This window comes from Lytechinus variegatus, chromosome 12 (assembly GCF_018143015.1).
Source record: "Lytechinus variegatus isolate NC3 chromosome 12, Lvar_3.0, whole genome shotgun sequence".
NCBI classification, from domain to species: domain Eukaryota; kingdom Metazoa; phylum Echinodermata; class Echinoidea; order Temnopleuroida; family Toxopneustidae; genus Lytechinus; species Lytechinus variegatus.
The window spans coordinates 127330-152906 of NC_054751.1; the positions used below are offsets into that span (position 1 = coordinate 127330).

Genomic DNA, 25577 nt, shown 5'->3' on the forward strand with positions numbered 1-25577 from the left:
AAGACTTCATCCCAGAGCTATGTTATATCAGCTAATTACTTTTCTTTCATATTTATAACTCGTCATTAATTCCTATTCAATAATCATAAAACTAACATACAAAACATAGAACATTTAAAGTTATTTATGCCTATATACATATACACCAACAACATCATCACGATCTAAAGCAAGGCAATCATCATAATATCATCAATTACGTTTAGAGTTGCTTTCAGTAAAAAAAGAGGGAAATGGTATGCGGTATATTTTGTTCGTATGTGAGCACAGAGAGAAAGAGAGAGAGAGAGTAAAAGAGAAAGAGAGAAAGCAGTGCTGACATGTGAATATAGAGAGCAATGTCATCAACGATGTAAAAGGTAAGTTAAATGGTTAACCTATATGAAAACTTGGCCACCAGCTCCCCCCCCCCACCCCCATGGGAAAGTTTAACCATAATCGCATAGTTGTTCTATGCATATGGCATGTCTCTCCCCAAATATTCAATAACAGTTAAGCAGGTCGGCAGCACCTTCGAATCATGATGCCTTCGGATATCCAGACGATGTGGAATCAACTGTTTCGGCTGCCGTCGCGATCACTCGGATGACTTCGGACCTGCTTCTGAATGACGTCACATTATCTCGATCTGCAAGGTTTGAGTTACAAATTATGCCTCTCACAAACTTGTTTAAGTTAATATTGTCAAATGATGAAAACTTGGCCACCAGCTACCCCATCCCACAGTTGTGTAAACATAATCAGACAATTATTCTTCTAATGGCGTAACTATACCCAGGTGCATATTTCATGTCAACAAATTCAACAGGCCGTTGGCATCTTAATCTTCATCTTCGTGTCGTCGGGTAGTCGGACTCCTGGAATCAACTGTTTCGGATCGTGATCGCTCGGATGTCTTTGGACCTGCTCATCTGATGTTTCTGAAAGACATAACATCTCGATTCAAGGTATGTGTGAATAATTACTATAACAAACTTGGCCACCACGCAAATTTTTAACAAATTCCTTGCACATATGCTTTCCTTCTTCTCAACATGTATTTCATAAGCAGGTTCAACAGATTTTGACAGGAACTACTTCTCTTCTTCAGCGAGTTGGGGCACCATTTTGCGAGGATATGAAATGATCTGGATACGTTTCGGATCACCTTTATACTAAATTTTCTCCATAATTTTGAAATTGGAAAGAAATGTAAGTAAACGACCCAAAAATTGGATCATAAGTCACTCCATTTCCACAGGGGTTTTACCTTCTGAAGCGCACCTTTCTCTGTCACGTTCTTCATAAGCAAGCTTCATATGTTCGCCAAGATGAAAGAACGTACTGAGAGGTCCATTGCCGTCAGATGATCATTTGAGAAAATGCATTTCCTGCAGGGCCACCATCATGCCTTCCAAGATTTGTGAGAGAGGTATGTAAACAATGAAAACAGACACAACTGTCCAAATTTGTTTGGCCATTCCGTAACCATTTCGTTTTCTTTACAGGCTCTTTTTGTCCGTCACATTGTTTTTCAGTTTCCTTTCCGTATCTTCAACAGATAATGTTCATAAATACATCCGTATGTGAGGGCACATGATGGACTAAGATACATGCCGTGAAAACAGTTTTGCAGAGAAGTGCATTTCCTTAACTTCTCAATCCAAGTTCTACTCTTCCAGGTAAGATTTCATTCATGAAAACTTGGCCACCAATGTATAATATAGCATAACTGTAACATGCTACTTTACTCTGAGATTTTTTTTGCTCCCTTCCCTTTTTAGTTCACATTTTTTTTTCAAGGATTAACGAGTACTTGCAGGTGTACACCACATCATCCCGACCAGGGTTTAAGAAACAAGGTGCCGTCAGATCAAAGATAAAGGGATTCTTGCGGCTAGACTGAACATACCATGGCCGTGAACCTTCACTCTCCACTGTCAACTGATACAAGAAGCCAATGGAAGACACCAAGCTCAAATGGGCTCCTACAGATGGATCGAAACTAGCTGGCTTCTGGAATCAGAGGAATGGCCAAAATCTAATGAAGATATGGACCTAGGTCCAGGATAAGAGTAAGCTGCAGGTACTTCCTTTCTTATGCTCAGTTACTCTAGTGGATCCGACTCAGGGCTGACCGAATCGTTAGCTGATCTGGTCCCTAATCACGATCCTCTCCGAGTAACACAAGGGACCTGTCATTTTGGGGTGAGATTTGCATTTATTGGGAGTACATTATAACTCCCTCGGAAGTGAACCGTGTATATTTAGACATTTTCACTCCAGACTGCCAGAAGGAGTTTTCATGCACTCTCAAAAGATGTGAATCCCACTCCAAAATGGCTGCTCACTCTGAGAGGAGTATTGGGGACCAGATTAGCTCTTTCGCAGTGTACGTTATTTCCAACGGCATACCATCGATCAGTTTGGAGTCAGGCTTGTTGGTGTGACTGTAACACAAGGCTTTCCCTACTGGAAAGGACACAGTGTCTTATAGTGTGTGCCACACTGTATTCCACAGTGTGTTCACACTTTGTACCAGAGAGAGTGTTCACAGTGTGGAATACAATGTGAAATCACCTACACACTGTTCATTTTGAGCATTTCAAGTGTGAAGCACGTATTTACATTGTTGACTCATGTGAATACGCTGTGTACAGTCACACTCTCAAAGTGTTCACAGTGTGAAAACATCTTCACACTATCGAATTTGAGCATTTTAACAGTATGCACAATATTTTCACATTGTCCACTCTGCGAACACACGGTGATCACACTGTGAACACACTGTGATCGCACTGTGAACACACTTTGATCGCAATGCGATCGCACTGTGAACACACCGTGAACTCACTGTGAACACACTATGAATATACTGTGAGCACACTATGAACATACTGTGAGCAAATTGTAAAATCTGTGAACACACTGTGAGCACACTGTAAACACACTGTGTGACACTGGGGTTACTTTGGTTACAAAAGGGTCAAAATAGAACGTCAAAAGTTCATAAATGTGAAGCAAGAAAACTTTGGCCACTTTAATGCACAAATTTTGAATGAAACTATTTCCAATGTATTGATTTCATTTTGAAAAAAAACATCCATTGCCGCCCTAAGAAGGATTTCCCCCAGAAGATATTTCAACAAAACAGATTCAATTTGAATTTTCATTATATTGATTATAATTCCTTAAGCTGTAACTGTTCCATCAATGCTAACTTCCATGTTAAAATCATTCTGATTAGCTGCTGAGCATCCTTTACCATGGTAGTTGTCATTAATGGCAAAGTTACGTCATGGTCATTTCATTCAACACGGACTAAAAAAACCAACTTGTTTTCATCTTCAAATGGGGGGGGGTCTAATAGGTAGTTTTATAAGCTTTATTTTGATTTATTTTTTCATTTCTCCTTATTGTTTCTTAAGCTAATCATGGGGCGATCAATCTGTTAAAAGACAAGATCTTTACAATCAGAGTAAACTGGATTGAACCAGATGCAACCGGATTCAACTGGACTAAACAAGACTCAACCAGATTCATTCACGCTTCACCAGTTTCAGCCAGTGAACTAAATGATGAATAGCTAAACATCAACATGGGAAGATTTATAACACACTCTCCAATTTGTTGTTATATTCATACCCAAAGGTCTTAGTTTTTTAGAAACGATAAAGCTATTTAAAAAGTTTTATAAGCCAATTGCATTTAGAAAGAACGATGACATTCCTAATCATTTTTATTCTTATAAGCTAAAGTTGCAAATGAAATTTTGAATCAAATACTTGGATTAACATTTTTTTGTGAATGAATATATATACACGATGAAATAATAATCAACTTAAATGAAGAATAGTCAAAGAATGCTTAAATATTCCACTTTAACTAGTTTCTGAACTGAAGAATTAAAGACGAAACTAGTGAAAGTGGAATATTTGAGCATTCTTTGACTATTCTTCATATAGTTTGATTATTACATATATCATGTAATAAATTCTTTACTGAACCTTTTGAAATTGCTCAAGAGTTTAATAATTTTTTCACGCGCATTGGTCCTGACCTGGCTTCAAAAATACAAAGTGATGGTAAAAATTTTACTGAGTATCTCTCCGAGCCCATCTCAAATACAATGTGTTTCATTCCAACAGATCAACATGAAATAATTAAGATCGTTGAAGCCTTAGCATCTAAAAAATCTAAAGGATATGATGGAATCAGCACAAAACTTTTAAAACATGTAATATATAGCATTGTCTTTCCATTAGAACATATCTTTAATCTATCTCTCTCTACTGGCTGTTGTCCCAATTTATTAAAAATAGCAAAAGTAGTCCCAGTTTACAAAAAAAGATGACCCGACTAAAGTTAATAATTATCGTCCTATATCACTTTTACCATGTTTATCAAAAATATTGGAAAAAATTGTGTACAAACGATTGGATTCTTTTTTGTCATTAAATAAAATTCTTATTCCAACCCAATTCGGATTTAGAAAAAAATTCTCAACCGATTTTGCAATTACTAAATTACTTGATAATGTTGTTGACTCCCTTTCAAAAAGAAGTCATATAATCGCTTTATTTATGGATCTAAGTAAAGCCTTCGACACCATTGATCATAAGATTTTATTACATAAATTATATAATTACGGAATACGTGGAGTTGCCTGGTCATGGATTAAAAGTTATCTTTCAAATCGACAACAATTCGTCTCAATTAATGATATTAAATCTCCGTTGTCCTTTCTTAATTGTGGAGTGCCACAAGGTTCGATTTTGGGGCCACTTCTGTTTTTGATATATATTAATGATATAGTAAATTCTTCCCAAATTCTTTCGTTTATTTTATATGCTGACGACTCCAACATTTTATTGTCTCACAGAAATTTAGATGAATTGATCAATACAATGAATTTAGAACTAAAAAATGTTTCGTCGTGGTTTAAATGTAACAAGTTATCCTTAAACATAAGTAAAACTCATTTTGTTCATTTTCAAGCCACTCATAGGAATGACGATTTTCCCAAAGACATTCTAATTGACAATGAGCCAATAGATAAAAAAGAATCTGTGAAATTTCTGGGCATAACAATAGACAAACATTTATCATGGAACCAACACGTAAGCAAAATATCCTCATCAATGGCTAAAGGAATTGGAATATTATACAAATTGAAGTATTTTTTGCCAGAGCACTCCCTTTTAATGATATACAATGCATTGATACTACCATATATTAATTATTGTAACCTTATTTGGGGAAACTGTAGTAAAACCAACCTTGAACATTTACTTTTATTACAAAAGAAAGCTGTTAGAATCTGCACAAAATCAACATATCTTTCACACACTGATCCTCTTTTTTATCGTCTAAAAACGTATAAGATATATGATATAAATACCATACAAATAGCTATTTTCATGTATAAATATCATTACAAACTGCTTCCTTCTGTATTTACCGATTTCTTTTCATATAATAACAACTTACATTCATATCCAACACGGACTTGTCAGAATATTCACTTAGAAAATCCTAGAACACTATTAGCACATAAACACTTAGACATCATGGGCCTGACATATGGAATACATTTCCTAGTTCGCTGAAACAGTTAAGATTCATTTCTCCTTTCAAAAAAGGTATTAAATCACTATTATTGAATAAATATTCACAAAGTTAATCGGCTATTTCTCTATTCCTTATGAAACACATGTTTTAAAAACAGGAAACAACTATAATACAAATAAAGCATACATTATGAGGACCAAGCGCCCCCCCCCCCCCCCCTCCCCCGTCATTATGCACCTGCACCTTTACGTTAAGATAATGTAGTAAGAATAATTATTATCGTTTTCTGGGGTTGCCACGCAGTCAAGCTCAGCTTATAGTGGCAACCCCTGCAACCTTCTAATAATCGATGTTTTAATAGAAAATGCATTATTATTTTTTTGTATGTTTTGCTTGTCAGTTGTATGTATATTATTATTGTATTTTCTTTGTTAATATGTTCATGAAAAAGTGTTGCAGAAACCAATAAATGAAAATGAAAATGAAAATAATGGCCCCAGTACAAAGACTAAAGGGAGCACAGAATTTCAGTTATTCATGAATCATATCATCAAGACTGTATTGTGTATCTTGAAATTTCACACTAAAGTTGCTCATAAAGCCACGCGTAGGGGTCACAATATTGATACTTATACATTCCTGGCTTGTAACAGCTTTCAGAGAGAAAAAACATTAAACTGGACACATAGAATTTAATTATGCGTTGCTTTTTATTATGTTTCACACAATGCATTGGATGCACAAGAAGGATTAAAAATCAGCCACAAACCACAATTTGATTGTGAAAAATTAGTTACAGAAATCAGAAGACAAATAAAGTAGTTCTTTACCAATACCTATTTGCTGTAGAATGAAGAGATATTAGAACATTAAATAAAATTAGATAATAAAAGTGGAAATATTTGTTACAAACTGTTCCATCAACATCAAAACCTTTAAGTATTTACAGAAAATGCCAAAGCAGTCTGTCTTTGGTTTTAAAATCTTTTGTACATTTTCCCCTTCCTAAATGCAAAAAGGGTATGTTTATATCAGCTGCAAGAAATAAAAACAATAAAATGGCATAATAATCTATTTACATTGGGTACAGATTTTAGTTTTCTTTTGTTTAAGTATTGTTTATAAGCTTTAAAATTAAATTTTGTTGGGAATATACAAAATAAGCAGTCTTTGCTAAGCAACACTGAGGGAATCTGAAAATAATACAAATAAATAAAGAGTGAAAATAATACTATGAAGAGTTGATTTGATATATATTTACATTAAAACCTGGATGATATCATATGTGAACAATTAAAAAATGTTGTTAATGTTCTTTACCCTGCATTTATATCAATATATTATGCTCTGTGAAAATATACAATATGTTTGTTTTAATGCTCCCTTGCTCTATGTAAAATAAGTGAAGTTAAGAGTTTTAAAGTAATTTTCTAAAAGTCACATTATATTAGTTATAATCATTTCATGTGAACATACATAATTTTGTATTTATAAGGCATCTCTTCCTGAAACTTTTTCATGTTGAAAAATAGTTATATTTCATTGATTGTATTAACACTGCAGGAAAACATACTAACACTTTCAACTGTGCTTTTACAAGAGCATAGTGCACAAATAATACAAGAGGCATAATAAAATAAAAGTTTGGTCTGACAATAGCTGTACCCTGTCTGATTTAATTGCTAAGTGTAACTGTGAATTGGATTGTTTAAATCTAATTCTAAATGATTCAAATTCAAACCTTTGATGAGTGCATAATAAAAAAAAGTGCTTAAAATTGCTGTCTTTAACATGTGTTTATGTTTAATGCACTAAACATATCTTTCTACATTTCTTTATAAAACTGTTGGTCACTATTACTATTATTATTCATTTGGCATCACCTGAACCTGGAAGGCCAAAAGCAAACTGAATCACTATGGCCCACAGGTCTCTCCTCCCAATTTAACTGATTGGGGGAGTGCAGGTGGACCACTACACCAGGGTTTAAAATTGTTTCTACCTTGTAACTCACAAAATATATCGTAAAATATATATAGAAATTTCAATGCAATGCAAATAGCATCAGGCATTCGTACACAGCTAAAGGCGGGTTTGTATTATGTCTTTAACTGTGTAAACATCAACAAAAACCACACACCTCATTAAATACTGAGCGTTAATACTTTGTAATAAATTTGTAAATGCTTTCCACAATACAAGCTTGACAGGTGGAATGTACGAGATAAACGTCATGCATTGATAATAATAATCGTGATAAATATAACTGTGCTTAGAAACATCTGTATAAAGTTATATGTAAATTTCTAGTATTATTTTTATCATCATCAACAGAATGAAGAATATTTCAGATTGCCTTGTAAAGCTTTACTTGTATCAGCCTGTTTGAAACTCTTATCTTTATCATGTCCACTATCAATAAAACAAATAATGCATAAACTTGATTCACAAGAACATCTGACTGGTCATTTTTAATTTTTCGTTTGTCCGAGGTTATCCACTTCCATTTTTGTCCACATTCTTTCTAGATATTCATTTTTAAATGTTCTTCACATTCTTTGTGACAATACGGAAAACAAACTGATTCCAGTCTAAATACATGACTTAATATCGGCTTGTGCTCTGTAGGTCTATTACCAAACCAATACAAGTGAGTATATTTGGTGAGAAATAAAGTAGCCATTTTAATTTACAATCCATTAGTCAACTAATCCCCCCCCTTTCCCCCGAATAATAACCTCAATTGATTTATTATACATTTTTAAATGTTTAGGTTTAAGTATAAAACTTTGGGCCTTCAAGTTTTTCTTACATGCAAAAACAATAATTGCAGAGAAGTCATTTTCTTAGAACCAAATTCTGTAGATCACTTGTTCTACCTACTATTTATTATCTATTATTTTATTCATTTTAATATCATTTTATTCATTTTTTACTTTATTTAATTCAAAATTCCTATTCTTTTCTTTATTCAATTTTCACTATCATTTTCTTTTTTTTTGGGGGGGGGAAATCTCCATCTATCCTTCTACTGTGTTGGCTTTCCATACCATTTGACTCTATAGCATTTAGTTTCAGAATGTGAAAGTCCAATACGTAAATAAGACTGGCTTTCCATAACATCTGACCTCCAGAGCATGTTCTTTCAAGATGATAAAGTCCAATATGTGAATAAGACTTTGGCTTTCCATAAGCTTGACCTACAGAGCATGTTGTTTCAAGATGATGAAGTCCAATATGTGAATAAATATTTGGCTTTCCATAATATTTGACCTCCAGAGCATGTTGTTTCAAGATGATGAAGTCCAATATGTGAATAAATATTTGGCTTTCCATAATATTTGACCTCCAGAGCATGTTGTTTCAAGACAATAAACTTCAATGCATAAATGTGAACAAGTCTTTCCATAACATTTGACATCTATAGCATATAGTTTCAGAATGTTAAAGTCCAATATATGAATAAGACTTTGGCTTTCCATAACATTTGACCTCCAGAGCATGTTGTTTTAGGATAATAAACTCTCTCTTTAGGATGGTGGGAAGAGAATAGAGTAGGTGACATAGAGGGGTAAGCAAAGTCCCTCCAGGGTGAGGACCTCACTCTTACAGGTCTTAGGTCCAATCCCAAACCGCTTTCCCAGGATGCCCGTGTTGAACGCATAATCCTGGCCCTTGATGCGGCACTGGATGCGGATGGAATAGAGGACCTCGCGATCGTGCCGCAGCGAGAACGTCTGACGCTCACAGACGCGGAAGGAGAGGGCGGGGTCACGGGGCTTCAGACGCTGTAAGGACAATAATAAAGATATTACATGGAAATTCAGATTAAAAAGTGATTAGACTGATGAGTTAACGATTTAGATTATTTTAAAAATACAGCAGACTCCTCTACACATCTATTTTCAAGAATAAAACTGAGCAAAAAATGATTGATATCCAACATTAATCTATTCATTGATAAAAAACATTTGCTTTGATTTCTTTTGCTTTGTATTATTGTCTGCTCATGCTGTTTAACATTGGGGCTTGCAGTAACATTTGAGGTGGAATATATTTGCGAGGCAACTACCACTTCATGTTATAAATCATAAATAGGAAAAATACTTTCTTTATTTCCCCACTTGAAAATTAAATACCCCTGAACAAATAGAAAACAGCATGCAAACGATCCTAATTATATGAATATCCTAATATGGTAATAATTTCATAATTCTGTAAAAATAGATCATATAACTAACCTGGATATAGAACTGGTACGAGTTCTGTTTGCCAACACGCTGTGCTTTCAGCTCAAAGTGAAATCCATGCAGTGAGACCACTTCACAGTGGTAGCGAGGTTCCTAATAATACACAAAATAAAATAAAATTATTATTTCAACACACACTTAAAGAATAAAGAACCCAGTGGTGGGTCATTCAAGCTGATTGTAAAGTGATGCATGATGATACAAATGATTGGAGTATGAAATGCTTAATTACAAAACAAAACAAACATTTCTTGATATGACAGCAAAGTATGAGCATCTTTCAAATTATTGAGGTGAAGAGTGTATACTTTACACTAAAATGAATGTCAAGATGATAATCAGCATACACCTATTTTCCAGCTTTGGATATCTATTATCTGACTATCTGACAATAGCAAATATTTGAAAATAAACAAATATTTATCAAACAACAATATTCGATGTAAATTATGCAAATACAACAAGATTAAAGATGGAAAGGAACACAAGAGCAATTCCTCTTTTCAAGGAGATAGTTTTGAAATACTTTTCATTTCAAATTAGTGTTGGACGGAAACAGTGTTTTTCATGATTAGTGGTGGTCCGAAATCTTTTGCGCTGGTTGGGCTCTACCACTGCCATCCACTATTATGCAAATAATGCATGCAGCCGAGTGCATTAGTGGAAATACAGAGCACATGAGGTTTCTTTACATAGGTGCCGCACTGTGCAAAAGCCGCTGGCGGCAAGTGCCCAGTGTGCACCATCTGAAGAAACTGAGCTTTCTCTGCATTTACTTTCACACATGACAGAGCAAGTGCATTATTTGTTTTATAAAATAGCAACACAGAAACAAATTCTTAAAAAGTTACAGTACACTTTTGTTGGACTTCACTGGGGACTTCTTCCGCATCCACTGTTCTGCTTGAGCGTGCAATATCAATTTTCGTTGCACACCTTTTGCACTGCCATGCGGTGCACAAAAAAAGTTGGATGTCACGTACTGGCCAATCGCGATGCTTGAAATAATTCACCTATGTTATAAACATAACTATTACAATGATTAGTATGATGCCAGAATCCCACTTACCAGTTCAATGATGAAACCGAGTCTGATGGCATCCTTCTTGAAGTCCTGCATCAGGGACATATCGCCCCCTCCCTGGAGGGCGTGGTAGTGCAAGGTCAGGGTGCGTAGGATCCACTGGCTGGGGACGACGTTCATCTGGAGCATGTCGTCCAGGTGTCGGGTGTCGGTGATACCGCTCATCCTCAAAGACATGAAGAGGCCGGCGTACGGCTGCCCCCGCTCCTGCTCTATGAAGGCACTGGAGCGTGACATGCTGAAGGAGAGAAAATGAAGAAAGAAATTAATGCAGTGGTGGTGGTGGTGATGATGTTGGAAGTGGTGGATGTCGTGGTAGTGGTTATCATAATGGATGGGGGTGCTGACGATGAGGAGGAAGATGAAGGCACTGAAACATGACATACTGATGGAGAGAAAAGAAAGATTATGATGGTGGTGGTAACCATGTCAGTGTTGGTGGAAGTTAAGATGGCGGTTGTGGTGGCGATGATGATGATGATAATGTTGAAGATGATGGTGATGATTACACTGAGAACGAAAAGAACAATCCTTTTTTACATCGACTTGAATTTGAGAAAACTGAATTCATAACACAAATCACCACATTGTTCACATTATCATCAATATCATCCCAATCAAGCTCATTGATACATTCACTATCGGACAGTTTTAAATAAATGTTATTAATTACAATATGCACATTCAAACTCATACAGGAAATGCAGTCAACCTTAAATCGGTATGAAACACTCCTGGGGCCCTGTTTCATAAAACCTGTTACAATAACAACTTTGCAATGACAGTTCAAAGCTACTGAAATCCTTCTTTCTGATTGGCTGATGGCAGATTTGTTATAGAAATTTTGCATTTGTTACTATAACAAGTCTTTATGAAACAGAACCCTGATGCAGTCTAAACCAGTAATTACCTGTTGAAGAAGGTAACGATAGTACTATGGGATGGCATTAACTGAAGATGATCATTCTCCTGAAGGAAGATCCAGTAACACAGTGTCTTATACACATAGTATTCATTGAACGTAAAGAACCTGTAGCAAAGGAAAAGGATCATTAAGGACAGCCTCAGCCTTCTGCATACACTACATATGACATCACGTTGTGTTATAGAAGTGTTGTGATTCCATAGGTTTGTACCCAGATATACTAGGTGATTATTTTTTTCACTTTTTAGAGCACGCATTTGATTTTTTCACCATTATCACATAGATCAATCCTAAATATTTTTTCCTGCAAGCTTGAATTGATGAAATCTACAATTATGGACAAGTTTTTCCGTATTTTATTTTATGCTTATTTGGAGCATAAAATAAAATATGGAAAAACTTGTCCGTATTTTATTTTATGCTCCAAATAAGCATAAAATATGACAACTCCAACAGAGGAGTACATCAAAGAGTTTGTTTGAAATATTTGTTTTTCAAAAAAAGAGAATATTTCAAAAGCTCGAAATAAGTAGCAAGTGCAGAGAGCTGGATTCTGAAGACAAGTGCAAATTTTTCCATCCTAGTAATTTATAGTATTAATGGGTACCGGGTAGAAGGAAATTCCTTTAATACTCTAGCACCCTATCAGGGTAGCCATGTTTAAACTGGGGTAATGATATGCTGTGTTTAGAAAGACTATATCAAGTGCTACATGTATTTGTTGCATATCATTATCATTATTAGTTTATTTGAATTGACTAACCTGCTTGATTTGATTATCTTCTGAAGAAGTTCTATGGGTAACTGCCTTAGCTGAATCTGAACAGACAACTGCGGATAGAGAAGAAATTATTCACTCATTAAATTGAATTGAACTGAATTGAACTTAATTGAATTGAACTGAATTACATAGTGAGTGGCAACTGCTCTGTCATAGCCAGAGTAAAGGCGACCGCACACCTTACGATCGGTCTGCAACTCGATTTCAGAATAAAATGTAGTAGAATTTGATGCTAATATTGAGACTTGGAATATCTTACTATGTAATGTTCTGAATCATCATACGAATACCTATATTCAAATCTGTGACTATGCTATCATCCTTCTTAGAATAAAAGCAAATTTAATAACTAGTCGTAATGACGTCATAGCAGTCATGTGATTGGCTATGATTTGAAACTAATTTGGCCTTTACTCCAAAATAAAGGCTTGCAATCTTTCAAAATGGTTATGTTAGTATTCTTTCAATTAATTTCAACCTCAAATAAAATGATATGTTCCATTAACATTTTCAGAAAATGAGTAAAATGCGATTTGTTCCAAAATCGGATCGGGACAGTCGTAAGGTGTGCGGTGGCCTTAAGTAGAGCACATTGAGATTTCCGGGGCATGCTTTATCAACATTTCTCTTCTTCTGTACGTGTCCACAGATTTGCTAGTCCATGTAGAGGCACAGGAACTAAAGTATGTGGTCATGGTCTCGAGCATTCGTTCAGGTATGGGATCTAAAGATACCTATTGATCCCAGCCTGATAACATCATCAGGTAGTTCTCATCTGACTTGTCGAATCTGCCAATTATCCTTTATTTGATTAGCTGAGAAGCAAAGGTGTGTTAACTGTCAAATAAAACAGACCTAAGATAAAGTATCTGCCAAGTCCCTTCACAACATGCTCCCCTAATAAAATTAGAGTAATGCACTTTCAAAGTATAATTATCACAATTATAATTGTCCATAAAGTATTTTTTTTTTACATTTGGTAAATTACAACTGCATACGCATAAATACAAAATTCCATTATCTTGTTTCTGTAAATTGACAAAATCATTAATTTATATTATGGGCAAATATCTATTATTATAAACCAATACAAATGCATGTTGCATCAATACAAAATTCCATTATTATGTTTCTGTAAATTGACAAAATCATTAATGAATATCATGGGCAAATATCTATTATTATAAACCAGCACAAATGTGTGTTGCATACATTTGTATATAAGGTTTTGGCCTTTTCGGTCACATATAAAAATCTATTGCCTTACCTGTGGAACAAGATTGAGTTCTAACCAACGCTCACAGGCATTCACAACCTGACCAATCTTGTACTGGAACGGGAAAATATAACATGACAAATATTTTAATAAACATCATCAAACAAAAATGTGTAATATTCAGTGTCAAAATACAGAGTTTTTCTTCTCATGCTATTCTCTGCTAATTCAGCAGATATAAACAAAAGTTCCAGATTTTGTACTTAAATAAATTTGAAATTACAACAGCTAACAATTCTCCTATTTGTGTTAAAAGTATCATTTTAATAAATATACATCAAATCCATTATGTAACACACAACAGGAACAATAGTTTTCTTCAAAATAAGAATATTGCTACACTTTTTTTACAATTGTTTCTTGCCAAACGGGCCCTCTTTGTTAGAAATTTTTTGTATTTTCATTGTAATTAATTAAAGCAGATAAATATCAAAACAAATATGATAAATACTATAATAGATATTAAAATAAAATAAAGAATTACCTTGAGTGCTGCCTGATGATATTTACAAACTGTACTTGACTGTATGTCATCCATCATAATATCAGCACATCTATTGATGAGAGAAAGAGGGGAGAGAAATTTGTCAAATCAGCATGAAATATGTCTCCAGTGGACGAGGTGTTTTGTAAAGCTCTGAATAGCTGCACAAGTAATAAAAAGCAGATTGTTATGAATTCAATATTCATGTTACTTGCAGATAGGGATCACCTAGAAATGTTTACCTTTAACCCTTGCGCGCTGATGATGCAATCTTGCACATTCGCACAATTAAGTTCAACAATCATAATAGATAGTTTTCTCCCCTAACTTCAAATTAGAGAAACTAATAAAAGACAACAGTTCTTGGATAACATCTACATTATAACTATTTGTATCGATTGTGCGATATGGAAATTGTGAATTAAAGAAAATAACATGAAACAATTGTCATTATTATCCTCCCAAATTCAATTCAGCATACAAAGAGTTCAATTATGTTCATCCCAACCCCTTTTTTATTTTTTTTGCTTGAAAGGAGAAGTCTGCCATAGTGCCATTGGGTACTAAAGCAATATCAGATTTCTTTTCTTTTTCATTGCCAAGATATATATACCTTAACTAAACAGAGTGATGAAAAATATCTACAAATCAAATTAATTGGGAATTGATTTATGGGGGGGGGGGCTGAGATTTGGCTAGCCTCTTGTACTTCAATCCAATTTAGGGTTGATATTTACCATAAACATGTAAAGCTCCCATGAAACTGAATTTTCAAATTCTTTGAAAGAGGGTGGGCTACCTACCTCCGTTCCAGGTCTGAGAATCCCAAGGCGTGTGCAGATGCTAGAACCCCAACCACATCGGTCCTCTCCGGGTCAACACCTTCATGGTATAGGTTACCAAGGGCGATGGCAAAAGCTGAGAACAAATATGAGATACCTATGATTAGAAGGTCGATGAAGATGATGGTGACAATGTTGATTTGGATGATGATGATGATGATAATGATGATGATATGATAATGATGACAATGATGATGGGGTGTTGAAAGTGATGATGATGACAATGATGATGATGACGGCGATGACGATTGATGATGATGATGATGATAATGACGATCATGTTAATATTATGATGATGATGGTGGTTGTGGTGGTGATGATGATGATGATAATGTTGATAATGATAATGATTGGAACGATAATGATAAGGATAATGATTGGGATGATAAAGTGAAGATAATGCTGACATAAACAACTATGATAATATAGATAAAAGATGCAACTGACGATTTTGCACAAGTGACTATATCAGGCAAGAAATAGCAAAAAGCAATTTTGCTAGCAGAAGAAGCAGGAACACTACTATAAGCAGCAACATCAGCAGTAAAAGAATCACTACCAGTAGCATTCTGAGTACATGGTAGTAAGGGCAACAGTGGCAATAGTTCTTTGCAACCCAGGAGCCGTGGTCACAGAAGCAGCAGCATCGTACCACCAGAACCTGCATTATTACCCATTTCCCCTTACATTCCTACATACCTTCCTTGGAGACCATTGGATCTTTGATCTTCAGCTTGAGTTTCACCATGTTACTAGTTCTAGCGGCTACGACGTGTGCTGGGTGGTTGATGTCTTTCTTGGAGGTCTGTTTGACGTTGTCTGGGGGGGCCTGTCGGGTACTCTGTTCTCTGCTAATCTTCTGATATTCAGAGCTGAAACAAACAAGAACAGGGAAGCCGTTAAAGGGGGGAAGTTCATCCTGATGAAAATTTTGTTGAAAAATACCAGGAAAAAAATTATTTAAATATTGATGAAGGTTGAGGAAAATCATTAAAGATTAAGAAACTTCTTAGAATTTCAAGTTTTTAATTTGTGATGTCATATACATGCCTGTGCAGCTGCGCTGCCCTATATGTTATGTCATATTAAATGCATGAATTTCAATTTTTCAATGATTAATGATGACTATAAATTTGTTTCTCTTTCAGAAACAGGTGTGAAATAGTTTTGTTTGTTGATATACTGAAGATACAATACTATTTTCCGTCTTTTGAGAAAATGTAATTTCATTGATTTTTTTCAAAACTCACGATAGACCGGAAGCTGCTCGCCTATGATCTCACAAATTAAAAGTCTTACAGTTATTTAAATCCTTAATAGATTTCCCTCAAACCTTCACCAATATTTGTTATTATTTTTCTGCTATATTTACAATAAACTTTTTGTCAGGCTGAACTCCCCCTTTAATTCTTGAATCAAGTGTACTATATGCATGTACTCACAAAAGCATATCATGGAATTTAGATTAGTTCATATCCCTTTCCAATGGTTCCATTTCTAAGTTTATTCGGTTTTCCAGCTCCTCAAAATAATCAATATAAGTGGGGCTCCAAATTATGATTTTTTTTTGTGTGTGTATTGATTTCATATCAGGCAAGCCGAACTTTCAATCTGACGATCCAACTTAATCTAAGCATTTCATTCAAGAAATAAATAATGCAGAGATGTGGATTACAATTAAAAAACAAGTTGTCCAACTATCTTGGACCACTATTTGATATGTTCTAATTCCAAAAATTTTAAGGTCTAAATCCATGGCAATAATAAAGCAATCATATTCACCTGTAAAACTGACTTTTGCTGATGTACTGGTCTACGGTTGCAGACATGGGATCTCTATAATAGAGTTCTTCATGTGGTTTATCAATAGCTTTCTGTAGCAACTGTGTCAGGGTCGATGCCTTGCGGATGTATGGACGGTGCAACTCCCAATTTGTATCCAGACACTGAAGCAAGATGTCTGGCGGAGGCAATGGGACAAATAAAAAAATAAATCAATAAACATGCAATATCTGCAGCTATAGTATCTGTAAAAGTTACCTAAATTATGTGGTTAATAATTTATTCTCACTTTATATATCTATGTTCCTATGATTGGAGTTGTTCCTTCAACACTCTGGTCCATATTCTGAACTAAGGATCAAATTAAACCCCGGCTTTAAATAGTGGTTTAACTATGGAGAGCCAATTGTGGCACAAATTCCTAACAGTACAAATCCACTGTAATAACTCATTTGACACTCAAATTTTTCATAACTTTCTGGGAATGATAACTGAGGTATTTTTAGTGTTTATGTAAGCAAAAGGAAACAAATAGTAAACATAATAAATACCAAATATAAACAGAATTTTTAAATTTTCGGCTGCCCATAAATTTAGCAGAGTTAGACCGTGGTCTAAGTTAAACCTGGGTGTCTTTATGGAACTTGTTCTTTAAGAAAGTTGCAATCAACTATCAGTCTGTATCCAGAGACTGAAGCGAGATGTATGGTGGTGTCAGCAATGAGCCAAATGCAAAATATATCAATAATATATAAACGAGTGATATCAACATATTTAGACCCAGGTTTGTGCGATTGTGACCAATATGAGGTAGAATATGTATACTTAAGACTTTTTGCTATATAATGTATGGAGGTTTGCAGTATTGTCTTCAAGAAACTTGATCTATCTTATATTCAAAGGTGCAATTACTCGTTGATTTTGCATCGACCCTAGGTGGGTATTCTGAAAAACTAGGGTATTTTTTTTAATTACCTTTCACTCTTGTAATTGTTAGGCTTTAGGTCTGTGATAAATGTGAGCTACATGAAGGCAAAATTGGGCCCATTTTTAAACAAGATGCACATTCATAGATCTGTGCCTTGGTATATAACGCTTAGCAATTGATCATAAGGCTGATTCATATGATTCACTGCACTGGTTATTGAGTATGATCAATCGCAAAAAAAATCAGCTCCATGATCAGTAACAAGGCTTTGTGTTACAGGGCTAAGAGAAGCCGTCATGTAGGAAAGGCTATTCTACTCACCAGGCCCGAGCAGACTGTGCACGGGAGCAGAATGATAGTGAAAGATATCGACAGGCGTGGGAGACCTGGCAGACATCGGTCGGAACTTCTCTATTGGAGCAGGGGGTCTGTGAAAAAAAAATATACAGGTTTTTTTTTTCTCTACTATATAGTATTATGTTGTTTTTTTTCCCTTCACACCTAGCGATTACAATATCACTTACACCATATGTACATATATTTATTCATATACATCCCCTTCACTAACCTGATTGGTCATCTCTACTCACTAATGCCCCTTTTGTCTCCTTGTTTCTAGTGTTGCTGTTGAATGTCTGTGGTCTACATTTTGTTTTTTGTTTTATTTTGTTCTACTTTACATGTTTGTCATTTTGCCTCCGACGAAGATTCTGCTAGGATCGAAAGCTTGGGCCCCTTTTGACTCTCTAAAAAAATATTAATCAATGTTGTTTAAATGTGTTTAAAACTGGATAAATTACACATCTTTACTCTTTTTCATTTCTGATCTTCTGTCCATATTATCCCTCCATCTTCATATACCTCTACAGATCTGATTGCCCTAAACTGAAGCACAAACCATGATGTGATTTAAAGGGATGCTCCAGGCTAAAGATATTTATATTTCACTAAATAGAGTAAAATCCAGAGCAAAATGCTGGAAATTTGATCAAAATCAGATAACAATTAATAAAGTTATTAGATTTTAAAGATTTGCATTATTCCGGTGAAACAGTTCTAGGCATGTCTTTATGAATATTCACTAGGTGGGCTAATTGTTTATATTACATAGGTTATGTAGATTCGAATCAGTGATAGGTCAATACGCCATCACGTGACCATGGCTGCGAGGATAGCATTTGTTATATTCTAGGTTTTGACGTCACCTCAGGGAATATACCGCGTAGTATTTTCAATTGCGGCGTTATATCCACTAAGGTGACGTCACTCGCTGCATACAAGTTACGCAGCAAGGTAGTTGATGTACGCGCTAGTGTTAACGCGTTGATTGCATGAAGAATGCGCTTTAAAAAAAACTATTATGACGTAGATGGATCAGAGCTGTAGCAAGAATTTCGGGTTTGAGCCAGATGATGAATGCAATTTCTGATGGCGAATCCACATATACTATATAATATAACAGATATTGCCTGGTCTATCGTTTTTAATAAATAACATTTCAACTCCCCTCCGAAGCTATATTTTTCCCTCGGGATAATATTTTCCCGCAGCGCTGCACGCTTCGGGCAAAATATATTCCCTTGGGAAAAATATAACTCCGTCGGGAGACGAAATGTTATATTCAAACTCTAGGTAGGCAATATCTGTATAATATCCCCACTTTCTTTTGTATTTCATAATATGAAATTAGGTTTATTAAAAAAAATTCTACCAAGAACTAAAACAATTGGATTAACAACTTATTAAGTGCATTAGTTATATATTGCCTCAACTTATTTCATCATAATGGAAACACATCATTTACACAGGTATGAAAAAATGAAACAAATATGATTTCATGTAATAACATTAGAAAAAAGTAAGTAAGGATGTGACATCATCAGTCCACCTACTGTATATTCATGACGACGTGCAACCATTTTAAAAAAATATTGCTAAACTCTAAAATTCAATAACTTTTTTTTATTTGCTATCCGATTTTGATCAAACTTTCAGCATTTTGCTTTGTAAATTTTACTCTATTTATTTAGATATAAATATCTTCAGCCTGGAGCATCCGTTTTAACATTGGATTAAATTTAGTTCAATTCAAGTAGGTTTTGTCTAATATTGCATATGTCTAATATTGCATATGGCAGTTAAATTGAGCAGTTATTACAATCCACAATGGATAAACATACGTACATGAACATGCATACATGTACAAATAGAATAGAGGTGTATAGCATCACCTCTTGTCTGAGTTAAGGTCAAACAAACAAGTAAAGATGTTTGATTTGTCTTAGATATTTTGAGATCACTTGTTTGTAGCTGTAAGAACCCGTTATGTCATATCAAGCCAAGATATGATACAACTGTGAAATCAAAATATGGATTAAATCAAAATGCAATTCCTTTGTGAACAAAGGCTATAATTAAAGGTCAAGTCCAACCCAGAAAAATGTTGAAATTTTTAGTGTTATGCTTGTTGGATTTTTCTCTTTTTTATTCAAATCAACTTTTTGTTGGGGTGGACTTGTTCTTTAAAGAGAACTTACTGTGTTGTTTTCTTCCCATGGACCGGGGCGGTGGCGGGAGGCTGTGGACTGGGCCCTCTCTGGTTGTACCAGCTCTCACTCGCAAACTGAGGGGCTGTCATCGGCTTATCATGGCCCTCTGTGGAATGGAACTGATAGGGACGATCCGGATCGCGGTTGGTCGTAGTTGCAGGGTTGTCAGCTAAGGAATAACAATGAAAATTGAGATAAGATGAAAAGTAAGACTATGCAGTGAAGAAAAACCAACTGGTGCTTCCTTTACAAGTCTACGATACTTGAAATGTCTTTCACTAGTACATTTGGATTATGATATCAGTAAGCATTGTGTAATATATAGATAACAAATACCATACAATCGTAAGATACGTTTTAACAATCAGTTGCTTATCATTTCCTTTCAACTGCAAGGACATTTGCATGAAAAAATTGCCTAATAGAAGCAAATTAAATCAGTTTTGGACGAAAAAATTGAATAAGATCATCACTTTCATATTTGGATTCCTTAAGATTTGGAATTTAATCAACACATTCCACTGTATATTCTCATCAGCAATTAACAGTGACAACATATTTGAAATGTGAAATAAAATAGAATACTTTCCTAGGAACCAGCTTCAAGGAATGGGTGTACTTTACAAGAGTATAAGAAAGGAAGACAAACTTTATTTTGGGGGAAAATGATGATTAGGCTTTACATCTATTTCTTCACCAAGACCCTGACTTCCTATCATGAGTGCACAAGGAAACCTTCAACAGAAAAGCTCCACATTTATATCATCTTAAGATTCTGTGCATGTTTCAATAGTGAGTTGATAAATCAAATACCTAGTAAAGACAAACCACAGTGAATCCACCTAAATTTAATTCTTAATTAGGGACTTAACTTCCAAGAAATTATATTTCCAGGCATTTGATAAAAAAAATAATTGTTAATCAGGGCTTGCCATTATCTAGAATGTTACCTGATAGAATAGCAATAGTGTTCTTGTTATAGGGTTCGTTGATGGATCGAATGGCTTGAGAAGTTCCCAGAAGATCACCTCCGAGTGACTCCGGGAGCCTCCACCTGTTGGTCCCTCCGACCTGCTTCCTTATCCTGTAGCGTGGAGACTCGGGATGCTGTCAAATTTGAAGAAAAATAAAAATTCTCTTTAGTCTTAACAAATTTAAAATTAAACCAATAACGTACATGTATGAAAGTATTGATTATAAAGGTATACTCAGAGCTGCCAACCTGAATTCAAGAACATTTCAGTATTTTTACAGCTGAAAGTCAGTATTTTGGTGAGGAAAACAGTATTTTCGAAGAATACCATAGATAGGACAACACATAAAACTGAAACTTGAGAAATCAGTATTTTGCATCAAACCATCAGTATTCTTCTCATTTTTCAGTACTAAATACGGAAAATCCGTACTACTTGGCAGCTCTGTATATTAATACTGTATGTAGCATCTTGATTTAACTTTTTCTTAAAAAGCTTAAATTGCACTTGAATAATTTCTGAGACCTTATTCATGATGAAAAATAATCCATATATACTGTAGGCATTTGCAATCAACTTGAAGGGCCCCATCCAACAAAGAATTGTGACTGATCAGATCAATCTCAACTATGGACGGCCAGCAACGTCAACATCTATTATGCAAGTTTGTTCAAAATATTTTCGAACTATGATGTATATTCATGTATGTACATTCATTTTTCTTCTTGAATATTCACTGTGCTTCTCTTTGTTTATAAAGGACATTGTTCAAATTTCCTGTAGATAAAATTATGACACTGATGGATTTCCATAGAGTTACGATTGACTGGTTCATCGTAATTGTCAGTGTCGTTATGAAACATGGGCCAGACAAATTCAAAATCCTAAATGAATTCCTCATAGACCAAACCAACTGAACTGTTGCATTTCTTTATTAATTTCAAATTATCATCCCTCTGATTTGAGACGGAAACTGACAAACAATCGTATTAGGATGAGAAAGTCGAATGATAGTAGCTGCTATAAACACTGATTTCATGAGAAAATTTCTGTAAAAACCAAGATTTCATTATGGATCTTAATCTTGTACTCTACAGTTGCATTATTGCATAAACTGAAAACATAGTATATTCATGAAATCATAGCTGGAAAACGATCAAACTGTAAATTGTCAACACAGATAAGCACATGTGGGACAGTGTTATTATTGCTTGGGAAAATACCTGATATTTTGCTCGAATCCAACACTAATTTTTCTCAGCAATGACCTAGTTTCTTGGTATCGTTTGGCACATAATCATTGTACTTATGCAAAAAGACACTTAGTTGGTCACTTTATTGGATTCTGTACAAACTCATTTTGAAAGAATTACCATAATTGGCATTTATCTTTAAACTTACCCGTGGTGGTTGCCTTCCATCGACGACAACACCTCGGAGAGCCGTGTAAGGAGCACTTTGAAGGGCCCTACAGTATGTAAAAATCAAATTGATATATAAAAATTGATATTTTTATTTAGTTTCAGATTTAAAAAAATATTCGCATTCATTAACTCGCCATCATACTTATACTGCATATCTGACTGATTGTTGTTATACCTGACAGGCAGGTTGTAGGTCTGGAAAAGAGGGCATTTCAAGCACTAACAAATATTAGTTCTTGACTCGAATAAATTGTAAGCACTTTCATAAATTGTTGTCTTTTTCTTTTGGCATAAAAATTTGCGTGTGTTTGTGTGGGGGGGGTTATTGAATTTTGTCAGACATGTATCAATAAGATATGATTATTTACGTCTGAGACTGACCTTTCACATTAGTTTAACAATACTATCACCATCCAAAAGATGTGACCAGGGCTCAAACCTCCATTCTTTGTAGATCTATCAATTTGTAGACCAAAACCTTCTGTCTCTGTTACGTTGGCTGTTTCGCTGAACTCCGTTGGCTCCACTCACCAAATACAGAGACCGAGGTTCTAGCTCGATCTGTACAGGGGCTCAGATCAATGGCCATATGTTTATGTATTAAGTTTGGATAAAACAGGGAAGTGAAGTTGCCCAACAGCTGAAGTAGGTCACTGTTTTTTCCCCCTTTTAAGTTTATTTTTCCCCGTTTTGGTGCATTTCAGGCCAAAAAGGAATAATAGGCCTAGGCCTAATCTTTATTTTGGTACAGTTCTTTGAAATAAAAGACAAAAATCAACGAGCCCCGTCAGGGGATTTTGAATTGTTAACCCCCAATGGTGGCTGCACAATAGCGAGCCGTCTATATACGAGGAGAAATAGCAAAAATTAATTAAATGTTAATTTAAAAACTCCTCAAAACAGATGGCTGCCAGCTGTCTAGGTTAATTGGTATGATGGTGGGCCCCAAGTCTGCGCACCTAACAATTTGAGTTAAGATTTACCATGAATTTCTTCTTATTTCACAAAATCTTTTGGTTAATAGTGTTCCTTACATTATTAAGAGTAAGTGTACCAAAATTCTCATTAAAAAATGAAAGAAAATATAAGATTTTCTTGAAAAAACCTAGGGCAGTCATTTTCAGATTGAAAAAAAAATGGTACCCTACGTCCACGCACTCATTCACTTTGCACACGATTCAGGGATTTTGATGACAAAGGCTGCATTTTGAGGCCGTCACATGAAATGCCCTGAATTCATTATTTTTCCACCATTTTGAGTCGGATTTTTTAATGAATACCTGCCTATGTATTGCATGTGTAAAGTTCGTGCCCGTTGCGTATCTTCTTTTTACTAGAATCGCGCAGATACGCGGGTGCGCAGACTTGGGAGACCGCGCAGACATGGGGGAACTGACCATAATTTTTCAAAATGGGTTGGATTACATGCAGGCCCATGCCACAATGCCCAATTGTACTGAATTATTTGGCTTTACCACAGTCTTTCTCACTTCTTTTTTCCTTTGGCTTTGTGACTAACAAAATCTGTGAATAAATGTCGATTTTGGTCCAATAAAAATGTTATACCCAGTTGTTGTATTATAACATCATGGAATGCCTTGCCTGAATCACTTATATCTGCACATAATATTGTCGCTTTCAAAAATGACTTGGATAAACTTTGGCAAAGCAAACAGTTCTATGTACCATGACGACCTCCACGCACACACGCATCATGCATCAGTTTTGCAATTTGTTATCCGTTATGACTTCGTTGACGACCGGGAGATCTACAGGTTTACCTCATTTCCCGTATATTACCAGATGATGATCAGATGATGATGATTGGGTGTCCAGACGATCAATTTTAGAAAGTCAAATTTGGAAAAATTTACAAGCAAAGTTTGAGCAAGTTCTTGTAGTACAAAATGTTAGGAAATATTATGAAGAACAAAATAGAAGATGACTACAAATATTGAATTCATATTCTTAGTGTTATCCAAAGACAAAAAAGGCTTCAGAAATATGAAGTGTCCGGACACCCGACCCCCATCCGATCTTCACTTCACTCAGTTCCAGTCAATGCCAAGATTAAGAAAATCTACTCACATGGAATAAGAAAGTGCACGAGGATTAAATCTTGGAGGTTCTGTTGGTAAATATGGCAACATTAGTCTTCCAGATGCATGCGATGTACTCGAAGAAATATTGCGGAGCACAGTTGTCTCAGCCATGTTTTTTTTTTCTTGACGTTTCCCACTGCAAAATCAGATGGTCAAATACAAATTGCAAAATCTCTTTGTTTTCACTATTTTCTAACTAAATCACGAGCAAGCACACTCCTGACAATAATGTCATTCTTGACGATCCTTTTTTTCCAGAGATCTTTAATAAATATTCAAATCTCAAGAAAATTTTGTAGACTATTTGGGTCCATTGAATGATTGATCAGCGCTGATACCGCCAAAAGAACGGGACACGGTGTAATCGCGCCCGGGAAGTTACGGCCACGATGATAATCAACACTCGCTGGCGCTTTCCATTTGCCTGCGCACAGAGATACGATCTTACGTATACGTAAGCTCCCGAAGGGAGCTAGAGAGGCAACTCTTTTCGCGCGTTTTTGATTTTCCATAGGTTTTGTACATAACAAACATGGCTGCCATTTGTCCAATTTGAAGGTTGATTTTGGAAGGTCAATGTTTAATTCATGATAATGACGTCAAAATACGCACAATGCACTTGTATG

The 25577-nt window shown here is 35.3% G+C and overlaps 1 protein-coding gene across 2 annotated transcripts; it reads right to left on the reverse strand.

The window, feature by feature from the left end:
- Positions 1 to 6124: 6124 nt before the first annotated feature.
- Positions 6125 to 25374, reverse strand: LOC121425109 (BTB/POZ domain-containing protein 16-like). Of its 2 annotated transcripts, XR_005971475.1 has the most exons (16): positions 24938 to 25374; positions 22827 to 22893; positions 21402 to 21558; positions 20440 to 20620; positions 18224 to 18330; positions 16975 to 17152; positions 15892 to 16064; positions 15154 to 15268; positions 14351 to 14420; positions 13858 to 13920; positions 12573 to 12640; positions 11795 to 11914; positions 10870 to 11122; positions 9792 to 9893; positions 8824 to 9338; positions 6125 to 8750 (listed from the first exon to the last, which is right to left on the reverse strand). XR_005971475.1 is itself a non-coding variant. In XM_041621087.1 (15 exons), the coding sequence occupies exons 1-15, from the start codon at positions 25060 to 25062 to the stop codon at positions 9081 to 9083; spliced, it is 2037 nt and encodes a 678-aa protein (XP_041477021.1). In that variant the 5' UTR covers positions 25063 to 25374; the 3' UTR covers positions 6125 to 9080. The 2 variants fall into 2 exon arrangements, 1 of the variants encoding a protein (XP_041477021.1); XM_041621087.1 differs by having other exon boundaries at positions 6125 to 9338.
- Positions 25375 to 25577: the final 203 nt, after the last annotated feature.